This window comes from Lynx rufus, unplaced genomic scaffold (genome assembly GCF_022079265.1).
Source record: "Lynx rufus isolate CCGP_SWC_20201006 ecotype Redwood Valley unplaced genomic scaffold, mLynRuf1.p SCAF_1, whole genome shotgun sequence".
Taxonomy (NCBI): Eukaryota; Metazoa; Chordata; class Mammalia; order Carnivora; family Felidae; genus Lynx; species Lynx rufus.
The window spans coordinates 186380973-186396122 of record NW_025814823.1 but is presented as its reverse complement, the minus strand read 5'-3'; the positions used below and the strand labels follow the sequence as shown (position 1 = coordinate 186396122).

The 15150-nt window shown below is 34.5% G+C and overlaps 1 protein-coding gene across 6 annotated transcripts in view; it reads left to right on the top strand.

Annotated features, from left to right (window-relative positions):
- Positions 1-15150, top strand: part of GABRG2 (gamma-aminobutyric acid type A receptor subunit gamma2) — a 112428-nt gene that overhangs the window by 28838 nt on the left and 68440 nt on the right. For 5 of the 6 annotated variants that reach the window (XM_047073239.1, XM_047073214.1, XM_047073231.1 and 2 more), the window contains exons 2-5: positions 4525-4676; positions 6233-6300; positions 8625-8845; positions 11859-11941. In XM_047073239.1, the coding sequence (XP_046929195.1) occupies positions 4525-4676; positions 6233-6300; positions 8625-8845; positions 11859-11941 (524 nt within the window). The remainder of the gene's footprint in view (positions 1-4524; positions 4677-6232; positions 6301-8624; positions 8846-11858; positions 11942-15150) is intronic. The other variant, XM_047073223.1, reaches the window with a different exon arrangement.

Genomic DNA, 15150 nt, shown 5'->3' with positions numbered 1-15150 from the left:
TGCCTTTATGATGCCAAATACCAGTGGGTTTTAAGATACCTGAATGAAATGACAGATGTTTTTATATCTCACCCAAGCGTTTGCTGTTATATTACCCTGGGAGGATTCAATGACGAGATTTTTCCTCTCACAAAACTTAGATCCTTATTGAATTTCTGGAAATGTGAAATACATGGATTAAAATTTAAAATTCCATAAACTGCATGATTAATCTTTAGTGTCAAACATCTAGAATATGTACCAAAATTTGAATATTTAGCTTCTTCTATATAATTGAACTTTCACTGAACATCAATCAAGTATTTGTTTTTTGTTTTTCTTGAAAAAAATTTTTAATGTTTGTTTATTTTTGACACAGAGAGAGAGAGAGAGACAGCATAAGTGGGGCAGGCACAGAGAGAGAGGGAGACACAGAATCCAAAGCAGGCTCTAGGCTCTGAGCTGTCAGCACAGAGCTGATCCCAGGGCTTGAAATCACAAGCCATGAGATCATGACTTGAGCTGAAGTCAGAAACTTAACCGACTGAGTCACCCAGTTGCCCTCTTTTTTTTTGTTGTTTTTTTCTAAGCCACTTTTATTTTTCTAGGTAAAATCAATTTTTGTTTCTGATTATAAACATGAACTCAAAACATGTTTGTAATCATGCATAAATGAAAATAATGCATAAAACTGTAAACATGAAAATAAAAATATAATAACCTAATTTACAACATGGAGACTCAGATCTAAAGGGGGAACTGGGAATCTGTATTTTTAAAGAGCCTTCCCGCCGCGCTCCGCGCAGGAGTACACATCACTGGTTTAAACACAGACTGAGTTGCTCAAATTTTAATGTGCAGATGAATCGCTTGTAAATTTATTAAAGATTTTGATTCAGGAATCTCAGTGGGGCCCAAGGTTCTGCATTTGTATTAATATCTTTAGGAGATATTCATGCTGCTTGTCCAAGGTTTGTGGTCAGATGGCTTTCTCACGTTTTTTTAGAAAGCTTTTAAGGATGAGGGGCACCTGGGTCAGGTTAGGCATCTGACTTCTGTTCTGGTCATGACCTCCAGGGTTTAGGAGTTTGAGCCCCACTGCTGGGCTCTGTGCTGACAGCTCAGAGCCAGGAGCCTGTTTCGGATTCTATATCTGCCTCTCTCTGTGCCCCTCTTCTGCTTGCACATTCTCTCTCTCTTTCTCTCTCTCTCTTTCTCTCTCTCTCTCTCTCTCTCAAAAATAAATAAACATTCAAAAAATAAAAAATAAAAAGCTTTCAATGATGAAAAATTTACAACCTTTTTGGGTATTGTCTTTGACAAATTTTACTCAGATTACAAAAGATGTTTTTCAGGATGGTAAGTTCATTTAAGACTAATTTAAATATTGGTTCTCTCTCTTTATAAGATTATTTTTTAAACTAAAGTGTACAAGAACAAGTAATTGCTTCTAAAGACTTAAATTTGGATAGATGCTGTTAGCTAGAAGTTCACCTTTATGTTTGTGCTCAGCGCACTCAACGGTCAAGTGCATTTTCTTGAATCATTATCAATTTATTTCCACCCAGGCCTTCTTATGGAGTTAACAGTTCCACAGAATGCCTTTTCTAATGATCAGACTTCATTTATTTCTAGACAGCCTACCTATAAATGAAGTCTTGACTCCTCAGAATTCTGAAGAAACAACCGATGTTGAATGAAAGAGGTGCTTTTTTTCTTTTTTTAAGACAAATCTGGAAACAATCCCAGATTATGTATCAGTCCCATTAATTTAGACCTCAGCTGGGAAAACTGTAGAGAATAAAAACTTCATTTATTATAATGTAGGGTTCATTATTTTTCTTCCTGGAAAACATCTGTTTTTAGTTCTTCTCAGCATGTGTTACATAAAAGCCTGGAAGCAGCTTCTATAGATTCAGGTTTTAGATACATGGTTGGACCTGTGGGTATAAATCTAACAGTGGTCACTTTATAACAATAATTACAATGGACCTATTTTCAGGGCTGTGTGTCTGGTACTGTGTGAAACACTTAATAACCATTATCTTAATCTGACATAAAAATGTCAAAAAATGCTAGAATACTAGCATTAACTCTATTTTAAAGATGATAACTTTGTGAAGTAGAGCAAGGTTAAATAACATGCCCCAGGCCATTAAATAGTAAGTGATAGAGGAAAGACATGATAAATCTAGAAAGCAGTACTAGTACTTCCTAACTTCAAAATGTATACTCTTAATTTCTCAACTCTTTTTTTTTAACCTCTCTCTGACTCAGTAGGCATCCTCAAGTATGATAAAATCTGTCACTGATACTTTTATATGAAATAATCGATTTATTTACTGTTTTGGCATCTAACAGAAGATGACTCTAAATAAATTATTGGTGCAATTCTACAAAGTGGTATTCTTTCTAAGCAAGTATCCTTTGTATTTTTACTTAATGTATTTTTCCTACTTGTCTGCCAGATGATGGTAACACCAGTAACACAGCACCATCATGCTTGGGTCATTTAGTTGTTAGTATGAGGAGTTGCTATAAGTGAGCAAGCCAAATGATTTAACATTTCTTCCCTTCCCTTGAAGAAACTTGAATAGGGTGCATTTGTCTGACAGAGACAGAAAGAGACACACAGAAGGCAGGGGAAAGGAAGAGGGAGAAATGTTTTTTTAAAGACATTTTTGCATGGATGAATTAAATGGTGGTACAATTCCATAGTGATGATGTCCAATGGGCTAAGCACAGTCTTTTCTCAAAGTTGTTGAAGGGATTTGAAAATTTCTTTATCAGAGAGCTGTTATTTCTTCTTAAACTAGTAGGATTTAGGTCATAGGATTAGAGCTCTATTAGGCAGTGTTCAGCAGTGCTCTAGAGAAATGATGAATTGAGGTCCAAGAAGGATTTTCCTAGCAGAGAACTTGCCTCCGCCAGCACCAAGGCCTTTCTCTTTGAGAGCTCCTTGAAGCTTTGTCTAGCCCATCGTCCCCTATATGGGTGCTTTATGAAATTTAAATGTTGTTTAAAGTCATTATGGCAATTGAAGTGCAAGATGTAAGGCTGGTTATGTTAGGTTTTATGCAGATGTGTGGCTCAGTTTTTATAACATTTCCTATTTATAAAGCTTTAAAGGAATGAAAGAGGAGATTACTTGCTTACTAAGTTGATCCATGCCAGTGATTACTCTTAAAACTTCATCTCCCATCCACATTCTCAAACCTGGTTAATCATGCAATCAGCTTTCGTCTGCCATATGTAGTCATCTATTTACCTATACATACACACATATACATACATATATTTTATATATGTAAATTGATGAATGAGTGTGATTGAAGAAAGATGATAAATATGGTTTGTGTGTGTATGTACATACGTATGTATGTATATTCAGGGTAATGTGGCAGTGGTTGGATTTCTGATCAGATCCATTCTTTACCATATATTTACAAAAGTAAAATGAAGATAGGGATGGGACACTTTACATTTTAAGTTTGTAATTTTAAAAATTTTACCATAAACCATGGAAATAACCAACATTCACTGAATGATGCTAAAAATGAAAATGGCAGTTGTTGCAAGGTTTACATTGGCCCTAGATCTGAAAAATGTAATTCTCTTGTGTGGGCAGCAGGGAGAGGGGAGTTGGACCTTGGGGCAAGAGGAGAAGCAAGGTCTAGGAATTCCAATATCTTTCCAAAGTCAGCCTTAACTTCTGGTCTACTTGCGGGGGGGTTCTCCCAGGTTCGGGCATTGAAATCTGAATCACAGGATATTATATGGCTTTTTGATCATTCAAAGTAGGTAATTTCAATTATACAATTATAGTACATTAACCATTAGTATGAGTTTTCAGATCAGGAACTTTCGCTGTAATAAAGACTGGTTTAAAGTCTACAACCAACCTCCATAGTGCCAGGTTCTAAACAATCAAAGATAAATGAACCGCCCTTGCTTTCAGTGCAAGTGAGAGGAAAAAATACACATACACACACCCTGGGGGAAGAAAAAGCAGCACGACTGAGTTCTCCTTAGTAGTTCAATTGAGAGGGGAGAGGCTTGTCTGGTGGTTTGTGGGAGTGAATCTAATTATCAGTCTCTTACTTTCATTAATAGGTTGGAGCAAGTTAACTTCGTAGAGGAGGAAGAAGTAGACATTACATCTGAATTCTTGAACTACGTTATGATCATTTAAGTGTTACTTAAAATAGTTTAAGCATTCACAAAAATTGTTTTTTCTTAATAAGTCCTTCGTGAGGTTGGGCAGGTAGACAGGAAGAAAATCAACTATGGAAAAGGCAAAAATATACTTACAGATGGGAAGACAGAGCATTCTGGAAAACTGAAGAGTACACTTTAATACATTTTAATTTACATTTATGCAGTTTAATTAGCTAGACTAACCCTCAATGAAAAATGTCATTTTCATCCATTGTAATACCTTCCTGTAATTCTGTTTCATTTCTCCTTTCTCCCCAGTGGTCTGTGAGTAAAAGTCCTCTTGGATGTAGTCTATATGTTTCCTGACCAATATTTTTGTTTTCTTAGCCTCACCAGCCAAAAATCTGATGATGACTATGAAGATTATGCTTCTAACAAAACATGGGTCTTGACTCCAAAAGTTCCTGAGGGGGATGTCACTGTCATCTTAAATAACCTCCTGGAAGGATATGACAATAAACTTCGGCCTGATATAGGAGGTATATTAAAATATTTTGTGATATGGCACAGGCAGAGGCAAACACATTGGAAGAAAAAAATTAGCATATTTTAATAATCAGAAATACTTAAATGATCATTATATGTTGTAAAGATGGATACAGAATGTATAAATAGCATTCAGGCTTGGAGGTGGGAGGGCATTGATAAATGCAAAATGAAGAAAGATGATCTTCAAGTGAGGCCTGAGAACTAGAAATTCAAAATTTCCTAGATATCTTAGACAAAGGCTGTAGAAGAAATGTGACAATTGATTTATGAAGTAATATCAAAATGTTATATGTTATATGTATATATAATATCAAAATGTTATGAAGTAATATCAAAATAATAGTAGAAGAAAGGATATATTAGTTACGTACTTCTGTGAAATAAAATATCACAACTCTCAGTAGCATATAATAATAAGCATTTATTTAACATTTTGCCAGGGGTGGTCTAATCTAAGCTAAGCCAGGTTAGGGCTGCTCATTTAAGAAAGCTGTATTCTCATTCTACTCCTGGGAGCAGCAGACTAGCCAGGAGTATCTTTATCATGAAAAAAAAAAAAAACACAAAGAATGAGACAGAAAGTAGAAGATCATAAGGCTTAATGCTTGGGATTAGAACTTGTGTACTCACTTATCTGTGTAGTATTAGCCAACACAAGTCAGATGGTCAAGCCCCAAGTTCAGAGGCAGAGAAGTAGCCTCACTGGAGTACAGGCAGGGGCATAGATGCAGGGACTACTGAAGAATTCAATCCAACACAGAAAATTAGGGCATGGCACTTTCAGGGAAAGTGGATAAAGATGAGAGAAAATGTACTTGTTGACTTGAAGTACAGGATGATATTATGAATCCTTGTTCATTAACTGTTAAATGAAAATGGAGCACATCCATTTGGTCATGGATGAAATACTTCATGAGTTTTAATATCATTCATCTTTGACAAATAGGTGTGTATTGAGTTTCCATATGGTTTCCTCATATTATTTGATGAGTCACACGATTGAATAAGTCATTTAGGAAGATTGATTTTGTGTTGGCTGAAGTGTATGAGAATTAAGTGGTCATGAAAGGAATCAACAGAGGGAAATATTTTAAAAGAAACTTGCAAAATTTGTTGTACTAAATGTCTACTTCGTGTTTCTAATGCTTAGTTTTTTCTAGATCACTAAGTAGTTATTTTTTCTACATGGGTCAAGTCAGACTATGATGCCCAAAAGATTCTGGGGCTTGAAGAAAAATGGTAAAATTCAGGATATGTAGAGAAGGCTGAAGAAAATCTAAGCAGTGTTTTCTCATTTGTTCATCTTAATGTAATTTTAAAGCTTAATCAGTTTCAAAACTCTAATATGCTTAGTTACTGCATTTACATGCTTAAAAGGAGAGTTTTTGAAAGTAAATAGTTATTTAAATGTAATAAATTAGTCACCGACACCAAATTAGTTGTGAATAAATCACTTCTAATGTGGCAAAATAAATCTATTTCTAGAATAACACAGACTAAAACATTAAAATGTTTAATTCACATATCTTTATCATTCTCTTTAAAGTGAAACCAACGTTAATTCACACAGACATGTATGTGAACAGCATCGGTCCAGTGAATGCTATTAATATGGTAAGTTTCTAATGGTTTGTCAATTTTATTAACATATTAGAGAGGAGATGTGGTATCATAAAAATAGCAAACAATATGCTAACAAAAAATCCATAAGGGAGAGATAGTCGTTCAGATTTTTTTATTGTAATATGAAGATAATTATTTTTTATAATTTGTTATGAGACTTAAATGTAATCATATGTGTACAAATTAATTTTTGTAAATATGTTATACTTTTAAAATTCAACAATCATTGCTTACTTGGCAAGTACTCGTTACTACAGAATAAAATACAGTGTTCCACTAGTTTTTGGAAAGTGATGGGGTAGAGAGGTCAGAGTTTGCTTCATACTGGAATTATTTATCAGAGAAAATAGTGCATTAGATATAATGATAAATGTAGCTTTATTATTATATGATTCTTTCTGCCCAAATCTGACCTAAGAAACTAGATTGGAGTCTAGAATAGAATAGAGTAGAACATGCTATAACATAATACCTAACCTAACCTAACATAATATTAGTGATACTATAATTTTGAAATGGTGTTTATCAAGCTAGCAATAAGGACACTCTATTGAGTCAGAGAGATGAGAAACTTTAAGTGTTCTCATGTACAGTGATGATAAAGTATATCACCTGCATAATCCAAGCAAGTAAGTTCATTTGTTTAAGAATGAAACAGATACCAACAGTTTTCTTCCTTATAAATAAAATTTTCAGCATATTTAGCATTCTAATGCAAAATCTAAATATCTAAGAAGCTATATGGGTAGTTTATTTAAACATAGAACTTTTAACTTCAGGAGTACTAGTCCCCAGAATTGTTATCCCAGGATCGCATTTTATGAAATGCTGGTTCAGTGAAAAAAAGATTTTATTTTTGTGGGATTTATTTATTTATTTATTTATTTATTTATTTATTTATTTTTGCTTCTTGCCAAAATGTAGTTTAGAATTATTTAATTACTTTATCTACTGGTACGTCACTAATTCACTAATTAGTTGGTAAAGAATTTCATAAGATAGGTTCCTTTCTTACTACTTACAGACAACAAATATGGAACAAAGTGTTATGTGGCTTACGCCAGTGGAAATGTAGTCAGCTACAGTGAGACACCTCAGCAGGAGGTGCAAAGAAATCACACAGAGCAATGCAAGTGAGGCAAAGGAAGAAGATTTTAGTCTGATCCTGACAGGCTATGTATTTTTGGGTAACCTTCCTGTTTTATATGTGTTCTTCATTATAAAGTGGTGGTTGGTTGATGGTATTAGACAGGAAATGTGGATGATTCCCAACACTCAGCTCTCATATTCTAAGAACACTGAGTTTTTTCTCATTTATAGGCATCAGTGAAATTGTTATAAAATAATGTTAAATAATATCTAAATGTGACAAACCAGAACTTGGGTGTTCAGATTCCAGGTCTAATGGTCTGAATTCACATCAAACTTACTTCTCTTCAAGTAAAGTCAATCACTTGCCAATTTAGTGATGTATACTTGAGCATAGTCATTACAGAATCATGTCTCATCACAGCACTTTGTGAATGTGCTTTGTGATGGAGTTAGCACATTAGTAAAAATTATTTTTTAATTGGTTAATTTCCTCATTATTAGTGAAAAGGACAACTATAATAGTAAAAATATTTTAAAAGTTACCTTGCATTTGGTTTTTGCTATCTGCCAGACCAAAACCATTTTATGTGAATTCTCCTTTTCCATCTTCACACTACCTAACAAGGCAGGTTCTTAAAGATCCCAATTTTATTTTGAGTCAACTGAGCTGTTCTCCAGAGCTCCAGTTGAGGACTGTTTTGAGTATTATGGACTTTGTTCACTCTTTAGCAGTGATTCTGAACGTAGGTGATTGTTTTCCTCAAGATACATGTAGCAATGTCTGAAGATATTTTTAGCTATCACAATATGCAGGGGGTTGCGTTGGGGGTGGTGGTGTTGGTGCTACTGGCATCTAGTGGGTAGAGGCTAAGAATGCTACTACTAAGCATTCGAACATACACAACACAGCCCCCACAACAAAGAATTAGCTGGCCCAAAGTAACATGAGAAACTGCTGTACAGACACTGAATGCAAATGACTATATTACAACTATGATCTTTTGCTAGAATTCATCTAAACAGGTCTATTTTTTTATCAATTTGTCTATAAAAGATGGATGTATCTCCTTAGCAAAGCTTTTGCCTTCTTTAAATTAATTAAAACCGGAGTACCTTTGCTTTATGTTGGTAATGAGAATACAAATGATAAATACAAACAAATGTTCTACATTACAATTCTGTGTTTAAAATGTTCTATTTCACCTTTTTTTTAAAAAAAACAGGAATATACAATTGACATATTTTTTGCTCAAACGTGGTATGACAGACGTCTGAAATTTAACAGCACCATTAAAGTCCTCCGATTGAATAGCAACATGGTAGGGAAAATCTGGATTCCAGACACTTTCTTCAGAAACTCCAAGAAAGCTGATGCACACTGGATAACCACCCCTAATAGGATGCTGAGAATTTGGAATGATGGTCGAGTGCTCTACACTTTAAGGTATTCTTTTGAAAAAGAAAAAGAGGAATCTCTGGGAATAAAACAAAGATCACCCACACTCTCTTGAAACAAGAGGAATGAAAGAAATTTCAAACCTACATCAGGGTGTGCATGTTTGATCAAAACAGTATGTGGTAGTACAAAATTTGTATTTCTTTCTGTTTTCAATATGCTTTGCAAAGTCATAGGTAGAACTTATTTCTTTGACTAATGTAAGAACTCTGTTTTCTCACACGGACATGAAATGTCCCTTGACTTCATAAGGTTACCTGATCTTTGTGCCTGCCTTGGCTTTTGCATGTGTGTCCTGCTACTTTAAAATAAGGAGACTGAAACACAGTTACCATTGGGATCGCCAGTTGTTATGCTTGGAAATGTCTATGTTTCCAAGGAAACCATTGCTAAAGGAGAAATTTTGGTGTGGAGATCTCCTGTACCTCCTTTTCTTTTCTGCACAATAGCAAGTAACTACAATGAGTTCTATCTGACAGCACCCACTCCCCACTACACTGATAGGCTATTTGACTTAATTTATTGGCTATTTTGGGAATAGACTTCTTTAGGGATAAGTTGAAGGAAGTATCTTTTATTTTCAGAACTTAAATATGAAATAACTTTTGGGAGATTTTCTACTTAAATTCCTGTATGCCATTATCTTAGCACTTTATCTATCTATCTATCTATCTATCTATCTATCTATCTATCTATTTATTTACTTACTTATTTACTTATTTATTTATTATTTTAAAAATGTTTGTTTTTGAGAGAGTGCAAATGGGGCAGGGGCAGAGAGGGGGAACAGAGGATCTGAAGCCGACTCTGCCCTGACAGCAATGAGCCCAATGTGGGGCTCGAACTCACAAACCGCAAGATCATGACCTGAGCTGAATTTGGACACTCAAGCTACTGAACCATTCAGGCACCCCTTATACTTACATGCATTTAAAATGTTTTTATGTTGAGGTTTCAAATGGGGGAAAGTATATTATTAAACATCATAATAGGTAAGTATATAAAGTTAAGAACCAGACGGATCTGACTTTGGTTCTTAGCTCTATTTGACTATCAATATGAATTAGGGCAACTCTCCAGAATTTCTATGTATATGACTTAAGGGCAGCTATCTGGTTGCAGGGGTCTTGATGGTAGAAGGTATATCTCAAAGCTTTATTAGTAAGTTTAATGTTTTTACTTGGTTACATTTTTATTTAGAGGAATTAGGTAGGAATTGATGGAGATTATTGGAAATAAGGCACCACCACCCTCATGACACATTCCCCCACCCAAGATCAGTAACTAGGAAAAATGGCCACAATTACAAAAGAAATTCATTGCATATAGTTTGTATTCATCATGGGTTTCATTAAATGAGAGATAAGGTAGTGATTGAAATTAGAATCTAGTGGAAATCAAAGTTTGATAAATCAGAGCTCAGTCTAGCTTTTGCAAAATTGAGTCACTCACACTATCTCAAGTCCCTTTCTTGTCCTCATAACTATAGTCATTTTTTAACTTGTAATAACTTGCAGAATCTCTATCCAATATTTAATTATGGAAGTTACTTCAAAAATTCCACCTGTAAGATTCAAAGTTTGAATGAGTTGTGAATCTATAGAGATGATTTTATTCTTGTTGCCAATCTATAAGTTATGAATATTTGTGTGTGCACAGATTATATATGTGTGTATCTATTTTTGTATCTGCAATCTGTCTAAAGGTATTTTCAATTTTAATAATTCCAGTTTAACTTGAAAATAATAAAATATCAAATTAATTATAATTTCACTTACAAATAAAACTAACCTTTTCTTTGGAAGAGCATATAATTATTGAACGACAATGATTAAAACCTTCAGGTTTAGAGACAAATAATCTTGGGTTCAAATCTCAACTGTGCTGCTGGTTTTGTGACTGAACAAGTTAAAGTACATTAAAGCGATAATAACATTTATTAAATGAGAGAAAAATTTATCATACCCAGTGTCACATAGATGATTAAAGGCTGAATAATTATTACTTATATTTTAAGATCAGTAGTTGCTATATTATACCATAGAAAAATGAAATCTCCCCAATTAATAATTATGCTGAGTTATAAAATCTTTTAAAATAAATTAATATTTATAAAATAATACTTTTATTAGTTCAAGATTATTCTCTGTACTTTGTAAGAAATATAGCTAACAAATAAGAAATCTTAAAAATAATCAACCCACTTCCATTACAATTTTAGAGTATATTCCTACTTGTCCAAAGATGGTCCAAAACATCTGGGACTCCATTAAATTTCTCCATCCTAGAGTCCTAGCCAATATCAAGATCCAGAAAATCTGTAACTTTAATAAACACCCCAGATGCAAACTAATTGAGGTTCACTGGCAAACATTTTTCGAACATGTCTGTATATGTGTATTTAACATTTCTTGTTTGCTATTAAGTATTCTTCTACTCTGTAACATCCTGTCTAATGGCTTCATAGTGTTCCATTATAAGAATGCATAATACTCCATTGTGAAATATAAGTATGTTAAAACTCACATATAGTAATTTAAATCTAACAGCTACCAAGTACTTACAAACAGAAGGTTCTGCTTTAATTAGCAGATAAGATCTGAGAATTATCAGCATTAATTTACATGCAAACAGTAAATGAGCTTAAGTTCCTAAAACAATTTGTTCTGTTAAGTTAAATATATTCACCAAGCAATCTCATGTGTGCAATTTATTTGCCAAAAAAATTACATGGTCATAAATTTTGGAAAAAATGGAATTGAAGCCAATGAGATCCTATTGTTTGTTCTGTGAAAATGAATGGACTACATTAAGTCTTAAGTAATTTTCTCCTGGACTTGGTGGGTTTCTTCAGGGAGAATCACCTTGAATTATCAATAGGAATATGAGATATATTCTCCAGGAACAAAGATGAAGAATAGTCATTAAAAATTGCATTCATGTACATTCTTAAAACTGTGTCTAAACTCTTTCTATTTGTGTTTTATATCCTTCTGTTTAGGTTGACAATTGATGCAGAGTGCCAATTGCAGTTGCACAATTTTCCAATGGACGAACATTCCTGCCCCTTGGAGTTTTCCAGCTGTAAGTAATCTCATTCTGTATTCTGTATCCTCTCTCACCAACAGTTTCCTAATTGCAATGCCAACTAATTGGGATACTCCTAGAGAATGCAGAAACAAGCAATGTTGTTGACTTTGAAGATTTTGACAGTTACTTTCATCATAATACCAGCTTAACCCTATTAGAGTGATTTCCTGCAAAAAAGGATCTATTTTATTAGAATTTACAAGTAGCTTTCACTGGGGCATACATTTTTAATAAATTCACAGTGGTTGCCTGGAGATATTTTTCTTTTCTTTTTTTTTTTTAATTTGTATTTATTTTTGAGAGAGAGAGAGCGCACATATAGGGGAGGGGTAGAGAAAGAGGGAAACACAGAATCCAAAGCAGGCTCCAGGCTCTGAGGTGTCAGCACAGAACCCAATGTGGGGCTCAAACCCACAGGCCCCACATCATTACCTGAGCTGAAGTCCAAAGCTTAACCTACTGAGCCACCCAGACGCCCCACCCAGACACCTTTCTCAAGAAGGATTGTAAAGGCAGGCCTGAACTCAATGGAAAGTTATAATGGTAGGTTTTACATCCTTCTTCCCGGCTCCCACCTGCCCCCAATTGGCTCAGAAGAAGAGAGTAGCAGCATCTTTGCTATTTATTCTCTCCCTTACAGTATCATCTGCTTATTTCAATTTCAGTATATGTGTTAAAGGTAGCAAAATTGAAAATTACCCACTTCATATGGAGTTTGAATAATATCTAGAACTAGTTATCTACCAGTGAATAAAAGACTAATTTTTGGTGTCTTTTGGGTCTAGTTCATATCCCAACTCCATCACTATAGACTTGAGCAAATTATTAAATCTTGCAGTGAGTCCACAATCTCAGGTGCCCAGCAGAGACTTTGAGATGTGCCCTCCCGCAATATTGTTTTGTTGATGTAATATATGTAAAATGCTTGATATGCTACCTCACACACAATAGGATTCAGTAAAAAGCTCTATTATTTCTATTAATTATTATTATCAGGCAATAGATTATATAGCAAAATGATCTGTGATGATTATAATACAAATTAAGCTTCATAGATAATTTCCTGCCTGAACTAAACCCAAGCTTCAGTGTCCCCCCGATGTTTGCCTCACTAATTGTTCAGGTCCACGTTAGGTTGCTCACCTCTTTTTTATTTTTGGTCTGACAACTATGGATACTAGGCAGAATGAAAAACTTATTATGAATTTTAAGTTTATATTTCTATAAGTAGAATTTCCCAGGCAGGGAGTGACAGAGACCCATACAAACCAACTAAATAATAATAGCTGTCCTTTCAAAAAGAAAAAAAAAATCAATGATGAAAGCAGCAATCATCTGTTCATCATTACATAAATTCCAGAAGGAACTAGAGGAAAAATATCACTATCTATCATATCTATTTAGAAAAGTTCCCATTAAATTGGGGCACCTGGGTGGCTTAGTCAGTTAAGCATCTGACTTTGGCTCAAGTCATGATCTCATGGGTTCATGAGTTTGAGTCCCACATCTGGGTCTGTGCTGACAGCTTAGAGCCTGGAGTCTGTTTCAGATTCTATGTCTCCCTCTCTCTCTGCCCCTCCGCAACCATGCTCTGCTTCTCTTTCTCTCAAAAATAAAATAAAACATTAAGAAAATTAAAAAAAGAAAATTTCCCATTATAAATCTTATTTCATATGTTTTACTTTATCCAAGAATGGAATATTTTTAAGTAAAATCCTCCCCAAGCTTTAGGAGATGAGACTTCTTTTCTATTATTTTTTCAACTGGGACTACTCTTCTGAGTCAGATAAAATCTAGAGCTGGTGATTTCTGTGTCTTTAGGTCACTGATGGACACTTGTCTTCTGAACCCAAACACAACTTAATGTTTCTTACTGCTATCAAAAAAGTTAAATCATCAACATGTTCTCCATAGGGAGTTCCCTAACATTACTATTCTTTTTCTTGGTTCAACACATCCTGTCCCCTACCCCTTCTCCATGCCAGTCTGGGGATCATGCTTTCTTTTTTCTTGCATCTTAGTTAATAAGCACACAACACAAGCCTAGTTGGACCAAAAGAAAAGAAAAAGGGAACACGTTAGGGATCCTATTCCAGGTAGTCAATCAGCCTCCATAATTAAGACTTATATAGCATTATTAGTTCATAAATAGTTGAGATGATGTCTAGTTTTATTTATCATCTATCATTTATCTATCATCTATCTATCTGTTTTTACTTGAGTTTATGCTTTTCTTTTAGATTTTATTTTTATGTGATCTCTACACGCAACATGGGGCTTTAACTTCCAACCCTGAGATCAAGAGTTGCATGATCTAGTGACTGAACCAGCCAGGCACCCCTACAGAGTTTATTCTATAATTTACTTCATAATGTTTATCCACTCAACAATTATACATTGGCCATCAGTCATGAAATAAGTACTACCATCATCTCCATAAAGAAACAAATAATTGAGGGAAAAAAACAAAGAAATTTGTCTAGGGTATTATGGCTAGCAAATGGTACTGATAATCTCTACATAATCAGTGCAATACCTCTCTCATGAAGGCTTTCTGTTCTCTTGGCTGAACATAGTTAACTTCTTCAGAATCTACATAGTGCTCATTGGTATCTTCCCCTTGGCATTTCTACTTACTACTTTTTTTTAAAGTTTATTTAGTTTTGGGGGGGGAGGGGCAGAGAGAGTGGGAAAGAGAGAGAATGCCAACCTGGCTTCACATTGTCAGTACAGAACCCAACATGGGGCTCAAACTCATGAACCGTGTGATCATGAACCAAAATCAAGAGTTGGATGCTTAATGGACTGAGCCACCCAGGCATCCCACTACTTACTACTGTTAATTGTAGATTTCTGCATGTATTAAAATGAAGTCCCAACAAATTGAGAGAGAGAGAATAATGTAAATAGTTGAGGTTTTTTTTCTCAGTCATCTTTCACTCTAAGGGCATACCCTGGAGAGGCATTTGAGTCTCCTCTTCCATTATTTTCTGTTTCTGCATGACTCTCAAAACCTTGCCTTGTTTACTCCTCATCATCATAAAATAATATCTTGCATATGTGCTATTTATCACATATTGGATACTTTTTATATCTTACCTCAGACAATGTAAAGCATGCATATAGTATATCCGAAACCATGTATAGCATATCTTCTATGCAAATTAAGTTATTTTCAAGGGTAATCTTGACCTTATGACTTC